At 47.7% G+C, this 15,444-nt stretch overlaps 1 protein-coding gene across 1 annotated transcript in view; it reads right to left on the reverse strand.

Annotated features, from left to right (window-relative positions):
- XPR1 (xenotropic and polytropic retrovirus receptor 1) overlaps positions 1-15,444 on the reverse strand; it is a 110,651-nt gene that overhangs the window by 5,857 nt on the left and 89,350 nt on the right. Inside the window, exons 11-14 of the mRNA XM_075760368.1 lie at positions 15,014-15,205; positions 2,837-3,003; positions 2,418-2,557; positions 1,393-1,614 (exon numbers count right to left, since the gene is read on the reverse strand). Of these exons, the coding sequence (XP_075616483.1) occupies positions 1,393-1,614; positions 2,418-2,557; positions 2,837-3,003; positions 15,014-15,205 (721 nt within the window). The remainder of the gene's footprint in view (positions 1-1,392; positions 1,615-2,417; positions 2,558-2,836; positions 3,004-15,013; positions 15,206-15,444) is intronic.

Here is a 15,444-nt window from a genome sequence, read left to right on the forward strand (position 1 = left end):
TTTTCCTCCCATCCGCGTCTCCTGTGCAGGGATGGAGGAGCAGGGGGATGTGCTACAGCGATTGCACAACACTCCTGACATCACAGAACGGGAAGGGTTGGAAGGGACCTCTGGAAATCATCTGGTCCAACCCCCCTGCTAGAGCAGGATCACCCAGAGCAGGTGACACAGGACGATGTCCAGGCGGGTTCCCAATCTCTCCAGAGAAGGAGACTCCACAACCTCTCTGGGCAGCCTGTCCCAGGGCTCGGTCACTCTCAGAGTGACGATGTTTTTCCTCATATTGAGATGGAACTTCCTGTGTTCCAGTTTGTGCCCATTGCCCCTTGTCCTGTCACTGGGCACCACAGAGAAGAGTTTGGCCCCTTCCACTTGACGCTCGCCCTTTAGATATTGATAAGCATTGATGAGATCCCCTCTCAGTCTTCTCCAGGCTAAAGAGACCCAGCTCCCTCAGCCTTTTGTCATACGAGAGGTGCTCCAGTCCCCTCACCATCCTCATAGCCCTTCACTGGACTCTCTCCAGTAGTTCCCTGTCTTTCTTGAACTGGACAGCCCAGAACTGGACAGAGTAAAAAAACATTTTTTTTTTAAATTTCCCTCCTTGTGTTGTTTATGAGATGGCAAATTCTATTCTGTGCTGGAGCCACAGGGGTCTTCAAGTTTGTTGGGTAAATCACATACGACTTGGGGAACCTCATGCAGGACTCCAATAGTTCAGGGCTTGTCTAGCTTGAAGCACACACTGTGCTTCAGCATCCCCGGAGAGCCCAAGCTCATCTCCTGGCCGAAGGGCAGAGCTCCGCAGCAGGGCTGCCGGGGCAGAAGCGATGCCTGGATACTGGAGCACCCTGCGATGCTCGGAGCACAGGCACTGCGGCGAAGATACGCAGTCAACAGGTTGTGAGGGGCTGGGGTGCTAGGTGGGGAAACGTCTAGGCTGTAAGGAGGAGAGGTGGAAAGAAAAATGGCATGGATTTAGGTTTGGGAGAGAAAGGGGTCTGAGATGTCACATGGGAAATCTCAACCAAACGGTAACTGAAACCTTGGGGTGGTCTGAAGCCTAGAAATGGCCGGTTGATAGGAACCTCTCTTCCAGGTTTGGATTTACAATCTCTGCTAACTGCTACCGGCTATTTTCTGCAGGAGGGGAGTTTTGTAAAGGGAACTCCCTTTTCCGGTGGTTTACCAGAACCCCAAGATGAAGTACAGGATGGATCAACCCTCCAGCAGAGAAATATTCATTTACTAATTGGACCTGTCCTCCCTTTGAATGACTATTTTGGCCGAGATCTTCGCATGATTACCCCGTCCATGAATGTCTGCCAAGCATTAACAACGGCTCTAACACGCGATTTGGTTTGTTGCGCTAGAGGAAAGGCAAAAACATACTGTGAAGCAAGTCGAGGTCTGCGCAAGGACACGCTCTGGCTGCGCTTCCACTGTTTGTTCTTGCGGCGGTTTCGTACACCATCTTCCTGGTCCATCATCTGATCCAAGAGCGTCAGGTCATCGGCGTTGAGCGGTGCCACGGAGATGTCCCTCACGGCACGGAACTCGCCGCAGTTGTTCAGGTGCTCGTTCTCCAGACGGAAAAAGTTCCACACAAACCGCCTGGATGGAGAAAAAGTAAAAACGACCAATTCAGTTCCATTTTTACAGGCATTGCCCGCATTTGGCGAAGCACTGGTACGTGCATCTGGATACCAGTGACTGTTCTCACTGATCAAAGTGCCTCTGGGAGTACGGAGAAACCATCAATGACTAACAACAGCACCTGCTACAACATCTTCCCAACTCTCTGGAGACCAACAGATCTGTCAGGCTCATTCATTGTCCTAACGATGACAGCCCTAGCCCGGACAGCGGGCAGGCAGCAGGGATGACAAGCGAAACGCAACCTCTGCCATCTACATGAGTGAGGTTCAGCTTCAAGGGCTTTTACTTGTCCTGAGAAGCTCTGGGAGTAGGTCTCCAGCTAGAGTACAAGTGTGTAAAGAGCTCTGAAACCTTGCAGGATCCAAAGCGACGATGCAGAATCCAAATTAGCGTTTGAGAAAGCAACAGAGATTTGAGAATAATTGTAAATCTGAGAATTGAGTGAAATTTCATCTGGGAATGGCAACAAGGTAATTTTAAGGAGAAATTTAATAAAAACAAACCCCCAAGCTTAGGCCTAGGTTCAGAGGAAACCGCAAAGGCGGCATGAAGGACGCACCCCACATTGCTGCAGAGCTTTCTACAGCTTCCTTCACCCAGCCCCTGTTACGGATTAAACGTTCCTGTTAGACCTAGTCTTCCGTTTCAAGGACCAGTACCTTCCATGTCCATGGAGCGAGGCGCTTCCCACCGTGCTGATGTTACACAAGTAATAAAAGTGGAAAAGAGAAATGAAGTGTTCAGTCACGGAGCCTTACCGGAATACCTCAAGTGGGGCAAATACAGTAGAAATGATGTCTCCAGCGTACGGAAAGATTTGCATGGAAGTGAGGGAGATCTGGATGGTCCATGCAAAACGCAGGATCACGTCTTCTACAATGGCACAATAGTAGTATGCCTGAAAAACAAGACAAAGAGGACAGCTCATCGTACATGCTCCACACAGAAGACAGATCCTCTTCAGGCCTTCAGGAAAATACAGAATTTGCTGCTCAACCACCAGAAAAGCGAACAGTATGAAATGATCTCTTTGAAACAAATAAACGTTACTGACAGAAAACCCCAGCCCGCAGCGTTCAGGAAGCACCAGTGGCCAACCGCAACACGGTCTCCACTCAACAAGTTTTGTTAAAATATTAAAAGCCTTCTCTAATATAAAAGCAGGCTGTATACGCACTTTCTGTGGGTAGACAATTCCTTCTCGAAGAAAGGTATTTTCACCAGCATTTTTGTCAAAGAGACCCCAGTCCATCTTCAGGTCCCAAATAAGGGTATAGCAAGAGCTGATGAAATAGAAGATAATCCACAGGTAGAAGAACACTTGGGTGTCACTGTGGTTTTTAGCTGGAAAAGAGAAGAACAGCATACTTCCGTAAAACTTAAAGCAGATTGCTTCTTAAAACAGCTACAAATTGGCTGACTTCATCAGCAGAAATAACAGCCCTTTTATTCAAGTTCTGGGAAAATCAGGCTAGGTAATCTGAACCAAACCAAAAGCCTTACCAGGACCAGCTTTATATTGCCACTGAAATTCCACTTTCATCTCGTTCAGCGTTTTGTGCTTGGGATTGCAATTTGCACCAACACTTTTATTTTCTTGAAACGTGCGGTAGACTTGTCATCCTAACTCTGAACAGCAGGTGGAAGCTGAGGGCCATATTTCACAAAGGACACAGGCTTGTACAAAGGAAAAAGCAATGAGGCAGTGCTCACTTAGGAGGCTTTTGTAGGAGAATATTTTAGTTTGCCTAAATATAAACAACTGTGAATTAGTGCACCGAAAGCCTGAAAGAGGATGGGCAGTTACAGGAATTTCCACGAGCCATTTCAGAGGTTGTGGTGGCAGGGGAAAATAAGCAAGGCGGCGGTGATACACGAACATGTACGTATAAATCCTGAAGAAGGCTCTGTATGGAGTTTTAAATGCCCGCACAGAGCTCCAGGGCCTAAATCTGCTCACTTGTGCATATGTTTTGGCAACTAAGTTGTTTCCCATTCCCCCCTGAAACAGTTATGCTGCTCTCTCAATTCAGCTAAATTTTCCTGTATCAGTCAGCTGGGTAAAAACAAACAGATCTGATAATTCTGTTTGTTTTTAATTAGCAAATCTGAGTCATAGAGTTAATAAAAATAAGACACGTTATAATGCTTTGCAAGGCTGAGACACTTTGCATCGCCCTGCTGTCGGGAGTCTTTCTGCCTTTCTGTGCAGCCTCTCTAATTGCTCATTCACTGATTCTTTCTAACAAAGCCAATAACACTTCTAGTACAAAAAAGCCCAAATGTTTCCAGCCCGAGCCCGATGCCACACTAAGTGACAGCACTGTTTTCCATATACGTGGCTTTAAAAGAACAGAATCCCCGAAGCTGATCACAGAGGGAACAACAGTGCAATTTGTTCTCTCCTTCCCTTTTTGTTTCGAATTACTACATAAACCTAACTCAGCAATCCGACAAAATTAATGGAGCTGAAAACGAGAGGCATCGTGTAAGAGTACGGTCCTCCCATTTCGCCTTTCAGGCTTCCTGGACGCGATGTGCAGGATATAGGTCAGACACACACACTCATTCTCCTTTCAAAACACACCCCCTAATCCAAACCTATTAAAGCCACGTACGCGGCAAAGCCTATCTGCAGCGAAGCTTCACATCGGACGCGAGATCTCTGCGGCAGATCCCAGGTTTGACTAGCTTCCCTGCAGGGTTAGAAGCCTTTGAGCAGTACCCCGCATCCTCCCGAGGCTCGGCTTTAACCAGGGACAGGTCTGGCATCGCATCACCCGCCGCTGTTGCTGCAGCCAGCCGTGACGTCACCCGGGAGCAGGCAGAGAAATCCTGCGGAATACGGGCTCTGATGCCCAGGTACGTTCAATGCTGCTGCTTTGAAACCTCCTCTCCCATCTAGTGAAACCTCCTCTCCCATCTATTTCTGAAGTGCAGCTGCCCACAAAGGAGGACACAGGTGAGGTTTTTGGCGCTTGGCAATTAGGGCTCTACTGCAACTGCAAGACTTCATTCGCCCCCATCTGCTCCTCCAAAGCCTCCACTACATTATTCCAGGAAGAAAAGGCAGATGCTGACATTCAGTGACACTAAGCCTGTTCTCGCCAACATTATTTTTACCTCATTAGATCCTCACGTTTAGTTCCCACTACCAGATCCTAAATGATAATTCGGAGGTAGTTAATGGGTTAAGTGCTTTCCAAGCATCTAAAATGCTCCAAACTCCCCTGTGAGGCTGCATGCTTCCTATCAAACTCAGGTTTGAAGGTTAGGTCATGCTGCTTTTTTTTTTTCCCCCTTCCTTAAGGACAGAAAACAAACAACAACAACAAAAACAAAAAAAAAGAGTCTTACTCCAACATCTTCATGGAGCAGCTGTGGAGAAGGCAGCGCAGACAGCGCCATCCATTGCCATGCCTTCCGCCACATCCCTGGCATGAGCAGCGAAGGCGGAGGGCAGCGAAGCGGCTTTGCCGGGTGCTCCTTTGGAGTTCTCCGATCATGGTGGGGACAGTCTGGCCCCAGACTATCGTCTCAAACTCCATAAGGGGCTAACAAAACTGTATCCTATGTTGGCAATTACATAGGAAGGTGATTTCAAAGGTTCATACTGCTTAAACCTAAATTGCCTGAAAGGGTATTGTGTGCAATTATGAAAAGGAGGAACACCGAGAAGATAAAGGCCCAGGTAAGAAATCTTGTGGCATTAACCTCATCAGCCTCCAAAGGATGTGCTTGCTTCTAGCTAGGTTATCCTGGCCTCAGCTCCCTTTCCCTGCAGCGGTTTTTTCAGTGGCACCTTGGGTCACGCTGCTCGCCCCTGCTCGCTTTCGCACCGACCAGCTCTGTAATGCATTCAGCTCCTAAAAAAATTCATTAAAAACCCTAAATCACTCCCTGGTAAAATGCTCTAATCAGAACTAGCCTATTGTCTTCAGCCTTGGCCTTTGAGTCCCTTCCTTTAATCACTTCTCCTCCTTTTCCTCCTGCCTGCAATTCCGTTGGATACCTTCCTTCCTTCTGTCCTCATTGGTATTCAGCCGGTGTGCAGAAATGTGTTACTGCTCTAGGCAAGCAATTATATCTCAATCTCCACTGGCTGGTCCTAGTGGCCCTCTTCTCTGCTGCTCAGGGGGCTAGAAAAATCAAGGCATTCATATTCTGCCCAGAGGCTCCATCTACTCCTGGCCCGCCAGTTTTTCAAGGAGCAATACATAACTGCGTATATGTATGAGGATGTCGCGGTCTGTTTAAGCAGGAACTGTTTCATCCTGTGTTTTTTCTTTGTTTAAGAAAACCATCAGAGAGGGATAGTCTCAGGATGAGAGGAGCACTCTGCATACCTGGTAGATCTCAACCTGTCCAAGAGGGAAGAAAAAGACCAAGCCTTCAACATCCCAAGGCAGCCCAACTTCCACTCCACCCAGCAAGAGGCGGATGAAAGACCTTTCTACTCGATGCTCCAAAGAGGAACCACCACGTAGCAACTTCCTAAGCTACAGTTATTCAAAACAGCACGTGCAGGACAAAACACCACCGGCGCAAAACCTCTGCGTGTAAATCTGCAGGTGTAGCTTTACCCTCCCTGCCGATGGGCAGGTTTCAACACACGTCCGCATTAGCATGTCTGCAACTTGGAGGTGTTCAGCTACGTCGGAGGCTACTCGAGCTCACAATGCCCTGCTGTTTCCGCTTGCTGCAAAGTCGACGGGAAGCAACGTACCACAGGGGTACATTTGCAACCTTCGCCACAGAATTTCCATTAGCATCCTCAGTTTACCCTATAAAAGGCAATTCCAGTAGACACACAGCCCAAATACGCCTACAAATTGCTCCAGAAGGTCAACTAGATAAATAATGGAAGGCTTCCACCTTTGAACCGAAGCTGTGCACGGCCGCAGTGCCAGAAAACAGCCAAAGGCACTTGCAGCAGCACAATTTACTGCCTGCAAAAACTGCTGACAGCCAACATCTTGGATCCCCAGACCAGCCCCAGGGGACGCAGTATCTGACCGGCATTCCGAGAGAATAATACTCTGCAGAAATTATAGCCCCTTCTAAACACAGGCAAGAGAAAGGTTGCTTTCCATCAAAGGTAGACAGCAAATAGTAATCCGAACGCTGTTAATAATGACTTTACTTCCCAAGAATACTATCTGTTTACCCTGCTGAATTATTCCAGGGAATGTAAACACTATAGTATTCAATACAGCAAAAATCAATGCCATGTATTATTGAAGATCTGGATAAGAGCACAATGGCCCTCGATAAGCACTCGCGGTGTGTCAGCCACTGTAGCTGCCTGCGGTTTCTGCTGATGGTGAAAGCTGTGATACAAGCTGTAGGAGGCACGAGGTTATCAGGAAACACAGGCAGGTAAGCCCCGCTACGAGACAAAACCGAGCCAGCCCGAGCAGTTCTGCCCCCAGCATCAATTGAAACAAAACCCCTCTTGATCAAGGCACGCCAAATTCAGTCTCCTTCAACGGCCAGCCTTTCAATCACAGATTTAAGCGGAACCAAAACAAAAAAGTATATATTTACAGCGTGCTAGCCAAGGGCAGATCCTAGAGAACTGAGCGCACGCTCTCCACCACCCGGTTAGCCCAGGGAGGATGTGTGCCCATTAACTCCATCCCAGCACACAACCCGAGCGGGGTGACAGCCAGGAGTGACTTATCTATAAGAACTGCCATCAGAACGGCATCCCAAAGCATTTGCCTAACACCTTACTGCTTGAAGTGCAGCATTACCGCTCCCTCAGTAATTATACATCCACATCTTAATGAGGGAACAGCGCCAGCGTTGCCTTTCTGCCCCGCTAGCACGTACTGCTATTTAATACCGATCGATGCCAGAACCATGACATGACAGTGGACTTAATGCAGTAAAAAGGCAAATAACCCGGAGGAGCACACGGAGGGCTCGTCATCGTGCGCTGATGGGCTTTGTCAAATACCAACCACTTCATACGAACAACCTTCCCATTAGATTCTGCAAACCTCTGCTATAGCCTCCGGGCACAATTTAAAGCAAAACAGCAAAATACAGCACAGTGAAGAACTGTCAGGAGGCAACATCTCGTTTCTTCAACTAGTTAGATGCTACATTTGTAGAGTAGGGAAATCCCCAAATCGTGTTTTGACTACAAAAAATACTCTGTGGGTTTGCATTGGGTTTGTAGGATGATACGACCGTGTCTGATTTCAAGACATCGCAGCGATCTCGTTGCTTGTATCTCACAAGCAGAAGAATGTGGTTTAATTGTAAACAGGACGAAGCATATCAGTCACGACTGAGATTTGATCTGATTCTTCTTCTGGTGGCTTCTCTAGCATTTGAGAAGTGTTCTTGGGGGATGTTTAACTGCTACCTCGAGACGGATGGGGTTTCCAGTCTAGCCATTTGCCAGCAGTCTCACTAATAAGAATATCTGGATTCACGATCAGAAATAAATAGCATGGTAATCAAGGCCTTCGCTGGACAATTCAGGGGTTGGGACACGTCATCTGCTACCTCTATAGTGTTTTGAGATCCCAAAACAGATTCCTTCAAAATATAATAGCAACCAAAACAATCAGAATTAAAAAAAAAAAAATAAAAATTGTCTGATGATTGCACCTCCTAGATTTCTGCAGCACCAGAGAACTCCAGACCTGCATACATTCGACAGGAAAATCACTTGTGATATAGTCAGTTGTTTTTCTTCAAATGTTCCATTAAAAAAAGGTCAGGCTTCCCCCTCTTAAGTGCCCGTGAAATGAGCTATCAGTAGGCCATCCTTTTTACTTACACCTTATTCATTAGCGTTCCCACTTCTCCAGTCACCTTTAACACTACAGTGTATTAACTGATACAAACGGTACTATTAGTCCACTTTCCAAATCCCAGCTATTAAAATCCCTCCCTCTCTCATCTGCAATCTTGAGAAGCGAACGCATGAAGCATTCAGCAGCAGGGTGCCGAGGTCACCTCTCCCCCGCAGCGCGGCTGCCGGCACGGGGAATGTCCCGCTTGACATCTGTAGACCTGGCAAAGCATGGGAAGATTTCCCTGTGGGATTTTTATGCCTCATTTCTGCTGACGTTCGGGGGGGCAGTTCCCGAAATTACTCTGCCCGACACCTCCTCCTCCTCCCAGGTTCCCCAACGAGCTCGCCGTCTCCTCTCGCCATCCCCGCTCACTTACCGCGGGCTGCCGGCGAGCGATCTCCTGCCAGCACCTCCACCCCGGCCAGGGTGGTCCTGCCACAGCCCTGCCAGGCTGCTCCTCACCCTTCCCGGCTCGACCCCAAGCACCATCACCGGGACGGGTGCCTGAGCAATTAGAGGAGCTAATAAGCCGGCACAGAGAAGCCGGGCTCGCTCAGGGTGCCACAGAGACCCACGTCAAAGCTGGGAGGAGGTCAGAGGCCAGGATGGAAATGTTTGCCCGTGGCAATGCCTCCAAATCTTCGCTAATGACACGGCTGCTGCTCTGATGGAAAGGATCAGAAAGACTGGCTAATGAACACAACTCATTACTGAAGGCCTCCTGGGCATGGGATGACAGGGTTTCAGACAAAAATTCATCTAGCTCACAGCAATGTGACAGACATTGCACGTTTCGGCTCCGAATAATCATCCTGATGGAGTTGCCAGTACACTGCGCTAAGGCAAGCTCCATGAAAACAGCAAGTATTAAGAAAGAAGCCAGTTAATCCCATTACAAAGTTTGTTTTGCTTCAAGAGGTCAATCCAAGCACTCTGTAAGGCTCTCGTGACACCTAAATCAAACGATCGGGCTTGCCGCAGCACTGACAGCTCTTCCCGTGCTGAGAAAGAGAAGGAGAGGTGGGAGATCTTCTGCCGACACACCAGGGATAAACCAGGGAACGGGATCTCAAAGCTACTTGTTTCAGTTGTACTTGTATTCTATAAGTCCATTTATTTTGCTTTGCCCCAGAAATAAAGTGACATTTCTCAGCTGAGGTATTATAAGCTGCTGCACCAACGTCTGATCTCTGTAAAAGCCATTTTAGTCCCAGTTCTCACATCCCCTTGCTCCCTCCTGCTGTAACCGTTTAGGACGGCGGTTAATTTTGTTCCGCCTGCCACCAAACGCACCGCACAGGGGTTGCACCCCGCAGTCCCTAAGGGCTAAGCGACACAACCCACGATCCAGTACTTCAGCCGGCGGAGCTAAGGTACAGCCAGGCGTCCTCCCACAGCTCCCAGCGCAACAGCTCGGCGTTACCACCGTCCTCTCCCCGTTCCTGCTGTGCATCGCCATCCTTCACGTGGAAGTCATACCCCTCCCCAGGGGTGGGACAGGCCGTGGGAGAACCAGCGATCCGTTCCGGCGTGAAGTTGGCCACGCCAGCCGGTATCACCGCTGGTAACGGCTGAAGCCATCGTGATTAATGAGGAGCAGGCAGCAGTTAGGAAACCTGGGAATCTTCTACTGTATTTTCAAAAAAGCAGCACATTTCCCATTCATCTTCATCTGGTCAGACCTGGTGGAACCTCTCTATTAGTAAGGGATGGTCCAACACCTTCCTGCAAAATCCCATTAATCGAAGGATGACTCCTGCCCTGACAGTTCACGTCTCTATTGCTTGGCAAAGCAAGGAGTTTCACAGTTCTTACGCTGGCTTTAAAAAAGAAAAACAAACTAAATTGCACATCTCTTCATCAGAGAAGCCTGTTTCTGAAGTGATGATGAGAACGCAGACGGAAGCACTACTCTTTAGAGACAGCCCTATTTAGTTAACTTCCGTATTTTTAATTACTGGCAATTTTCCAGGCTGAAATTTAATGAGAAAGCGTGTGGCAGTTAGTTACATTATCTTAGACTGACCTAAGGCTCTCCATGGCACTGCCAAGCCGAGGAGGGCTCGCGTTCAGCAGTCTTATTTGGAGTACCTGGAAAGGGCATGGGAGCAGTACAGAAGAAAAGACGCTTGCTCAAGTTTCCAGGCCACATGGAGTAACTTTGGAATAATTCAGATGTTAACAAATAGCTGGATACTACCCAGACCACAAGGATTTCATTGAATAAGGTATGTAAATCAAACTGGCAAAGAAAGCTTGCATAAACCATCTTTCCTTTCAGTTAAAGGATAAAATCCCATGTCACCACTGCAACAGGTTGCCCAGAGAAGCCGTGGCTGCCCCTGGCTCCCTGGCAGTGTTCAAGGCCAGGTTGGATGGGGCTTTGGGCAACCTGGGCTAGTGGAGGGTGTCCCTGCCCATGGCAGGGGGTGGGACTAGATGGGCTTTAAGGTTGCATCCCACCCAAACCATTCTATGGTTCTATGATTCTATAGCCTATTTTAACCCAGTACTTGTGCTTAAGCTCAGTAACACATTCCTGAAAAAAACAAAGTAAACACAGAAATGCTCTCGCTGAAACAGCAAATCCCACAAAACAAGAAAATGATGGAAGAGTACAAAGCACTCAAGAAGCTCAGTTCTTCAAGCACCAATCTATGTTCTATATGAGCCAGATATTTCCGATGACACCCTGTGAGCAAAAGGCATCAAGGTAAGAGAAAATTGACAGACAGTAGTAAAATCAAGACGCATCTCATGTCACAAAGCATAAAGTTGGAGCATAAATGACGCATAAAGCTTAAAAAGCGACCGGCACTCTTAGAATAGTACAGCACAACTCCAGTTGCACTGTTTCTCATAAGAGCTGAACAATCCTATCTTATAAAGCCTGAACCGGGTCCGAGTGAGGAATGAAACCAAGGCTGGCTGTTCTAGGGATGTCAATGTACCCTCTCAAATGCAAGTATGCTTCATGCAAGAGGGGATCCCCACAGAATGCTACGACAAGCTGGACTGACCTGGAAGCAGCTATACTGGTGCATTTGTCGTGGAAAGTATATCTGCTTTTGGCAGAGTGAAAAACACTGCAAAAAAAGTAGTTGTGTGTCAAAATAACACTGTACTTGGGATAAATATTCTACTGCAGAGTCAGGCTTAATCCTTTGTTTCCCCAGCACCACGCAGGTTTCCGTTGGGATTAAATAACGCAATATAATATTGAGAAGGCTAGCTCTGGGGAAAGCTACTCAGCCCTGCCAGGGAAGTCAGTGCCAGCGCTGAACTTCTTAGTGCCAAGAGAGGGTAGGAAGGAGCCGGGGCAGAGGCTTCTGCTCGGCCGCGCTGCGAGCGGGCAGGGACCGGCGGCACGCACTCCAGTTGCTAGGTAGCTTAGAGTTACAGATATGCCTCATTTGCCTGTGCAAACATACCCCGCAGGACTATATTTACAGAACACGGCCTTTGCTTCCCATTCCTTTTGAGCGACATAAAAATACTGAGAATTCTTCCTTTGGGAGCTCAGCAACAGATGCCCTTGGGTTGGTGCTGTCGTCCCCGAAAGGTGGCTGCGTTTCCGAGCCGCAGGGAAGCGGGCAGCTTGAGTCGGCAACTCGTCCACGCAACCGCTGCCTGCTCCCGTCTTAGGTTATGGCATAGCTACTCTCACTAATTCAGGAGATGATAGCTTGGGGTTAATGTTGTAACACTGGTCTAGTCCCAGGACAACAGGATTGCGAGTTTGGGATTGAAAACCTAACGGAATTTACTCTGGTATCTTCCCAGTCTAACATCCCAACTGCAATTCGGAAAGAAAATTGCATTCGGCGTCTAAATCAAAAGAAAAGTAAAGAAATGGCTTCTCTGAGGGGAGAAAGAATCAGAGTTACGCACTGCCCGAGCAATATGAATTATTAAAGAGTGATATTTTGGGGAAACTGAGATACTAGACAAGAGCCCGCAGTACACTGTGTTACTGGGGGGATGCTTCGCCACAGCAGGTTTGGAGAAGGGGGTACCACACATGACCAGAAGCAGGATGCATCACTTAAACGTAACAAGGTAGCATTTGAGCATTGCTTTAGTTCGAGTTGTTTTCCAACAAGCACAGGCAAACACAGCACGTGTATGAATTAACTGGCTTTTGATACCAGCAAACCCTCCTAGCCCCACAGTCTGTCCCCACACAGCTGGCAGACAAGCTAAAAACCCCACAGAGCAACTAACAAATTATTCAATACTCAAACCGAGGGAGGAAGACAAGCCTTTCCAGAGGGTGGTGACATCCCCAGGACTCCCAAGTGGAGAACGGGCACTGGTGTACATTACCTGACCTCCCAAGAAAAGGCCGCCCAATTACCCTCTCGTCCTGGCAGCCGAAAGCTGTCATTCCAGAGGCGTAAGTCACAGCCTTGCAAACCCAGGCATGAAAGACCGTTTAAAATAAAACTCTTGTTACTGCAGCAATTAACAGGTTCGTTACTGACTGGAATTTAAAGCAGGTCTAAGGAGCAAGGATCTTTACCAATTTGACACTTGTTTCGGGCAGCGCTTGCTTTCCCAATGGCAAGCAGCTAGCCCCCAACAGATGTTTTGTAGGTAAGAGATCTGTGTTCGTCTCTGCTATCCTTCGGCAGACGCAGAGAAGGTGTGGGCGAGCAGTGCATCTATTTTCAACAGTAACATCATAACGACTTGATGATAGACCATCTGAGTCCAAGTTCAAAAAGAACTGGGAATCTATGTAAAGCACATAGATAAAATTGGATTCTTTACAGGTACAGCATATTAGAAAGTGCATTTACAGCAGGATGGGAATAGACCTACAGGGCTGAGAAAAGACAGCAAGGTCTTCAGGCAGCCCTCTGAAAAAATCGCTACAAGCCCAGGCCCAGTGACATTTACAAAGTCTGTGCTAACGTGTAATTTCCAAAGGCCACGAAGCTTCCAAATTTTTTTTTTTTTTTTTTACGATACTAACAACTACGTGCTATTGACTCCCACTAACAAAACCGGACAGACAAAAGCTGGGAGTCACGAACATCTCTCAGCAGTTGGAACAAGCCCCATGCATAGCTCGTAAACACCTCATTACAACCCACTCCTGCCAGCCGCGATGAGCAGACAACAGTTATGTATGGCAGCAAGGAGAACAAGGGTCAGCGGTACTGGCACCGATGCAAGCTTCAAGAGGAGTAGGAAGAGGTCAAATTCTTCAACGGGACATTTTGACAGATGCTGATTTTCCTCTTGGTTCCAAACCTACCCCGACCTTCCTGCAGAAGGCTCTGCCAGAGTGCACCCCCCCTCCCCGGGAAGGAGAAGCATTAGTCAGCCTCCCCGAAGCAGGCACTGGATATAAAAGCATATAAGCGGTGACTACAGCCAGGCAATCTGGATGTGTCTCATCTCAGGGTTCAGCGGCGGTGACTAACTGGACTGCAGGGCTGGAACTGAAGAGCTGCAGAATGTCACTAAGCAAACAAGTTAAAAATGGGAACAAGCTGCGGGGCCACAGCAGCGGGGAGACGTACAGGGGGGCCGGGAGCTGCATCCACCGCTGATGCTCCCACGCCAGGTTTGCATCTACCTCCGGATACAGAGCGCCCGACTCCCAGCCATCGGAGTGCCAGTGCGCTTCTCCGCCAGTAAAACGCAAGGCTTGACAAATATTATCGGTGTGACTTCAGGCCCTGAGACGTCAAAACAGCCATTTCTTGGCCACAGGAAGGTTTCTTAATAACCCTGTCACCCCTCTGAAAAACCAGCATGTTAACCAGAAGCATGCTTTGAACACTTCTCCCTGCCCCGCCACAATCATATTTCAGGATAAGTAATTGCTCACAAGCGTGTGCGGTTGCTAATTTCTGGACATATAGAAGGCATATATTTTCAAATAAAAGAATACAGCTTTTAGGACGTCAGAACAATGAAAGGCAGGGCGACTGCCTGAAGTGCAGAAACTAAAAGCTTTTTCCTTCAGAACAAGAGCAGAATCAAGTAATTGTCGTTTCCAGGGAGATGGGGAACTTGAGGGATCCGAGCTCAATCTGCAGTTAAATGGATTGGAAACAACTCCCTATCAGCTGCAGAAAAAACATGGATAAAAACACACAGGAAAATCCAGAGGGGGAATTTTCCCACACTGTGCACATCTGCCCACATTCAGGAACGATGGACCGACTTTATTTAGATGATCCAGGTTAGTTATCCGCGAACGCCAAGGGAGAAGTATTTCCTATGTTATCCCTTTCCTTATACATCTCCCATACAGCCTCCCTTCACAGCAAAAACTGACAGGTATTACAGTTTCTCCTGAAAATTCCCTCTCATGCTCCAGAAGTGCGGTTCTAAGCAGACCAGGTACGTGAAAAATACCTAAAAGATGATCTTAAAATACTCTTTGCAAGCTAGGCACACCTATGCATTTCCACTGAGTTGTTTCAAAAGTTCATACTTCAGTGGGATGCCAAATTCTGAGCTTCCCCCTTATAAAAAGCAAATCCCGTGACCTGCAAAGAATTTTCCAAAATAACCAATACCTTTGTGAGTGCTGTAGAGGGCTGCAAATGTCACCACAAAGAAGGTGGTGGAATATTTTCCAGCATTAACCAGATGAAAGGCCCGTTTGTTATCACGGTAACGGCGCAGGCACTGGATGAATCGCAACCAAGCGGGGATGCACTGGACAACCGCTCTCACTCCGTAGGAGTAGCTGTAACAAATCTGATTATCTGCAAGAAGAAAAAAAAAAAAGTTTCAGGGACAAAGAGTTAATAAGTTTAAGAACCCCTATCGTCATCCTTTCTGTAAGGGTAATATCCCTTGACATGAGAGCAATTCCCCATCAATGTCTCGTTCCTAGGTGGACACACGAATGCACACACACACACATCCAGAACAGCGAGCAGCTCATCACCAGAAAGTATCCTGAAGCCCTTTATTCCACCTCAGAGGTATTCAGGTGACATGA

Source organism: Balearica regulorum, chromosome 8, assembly GCF_011004875.1.
Source record: "Balearica regulorum gibbericeps isolate bBalReg1 chromosome 8, bBalReg1.pri, whole genome shotgun sequence".
Lineage (NCBI taxonomy): Eukaryota > Metazoa > Chordata > Aves > Gruiformes > Gruidae > Balearica > Balearica regulorum.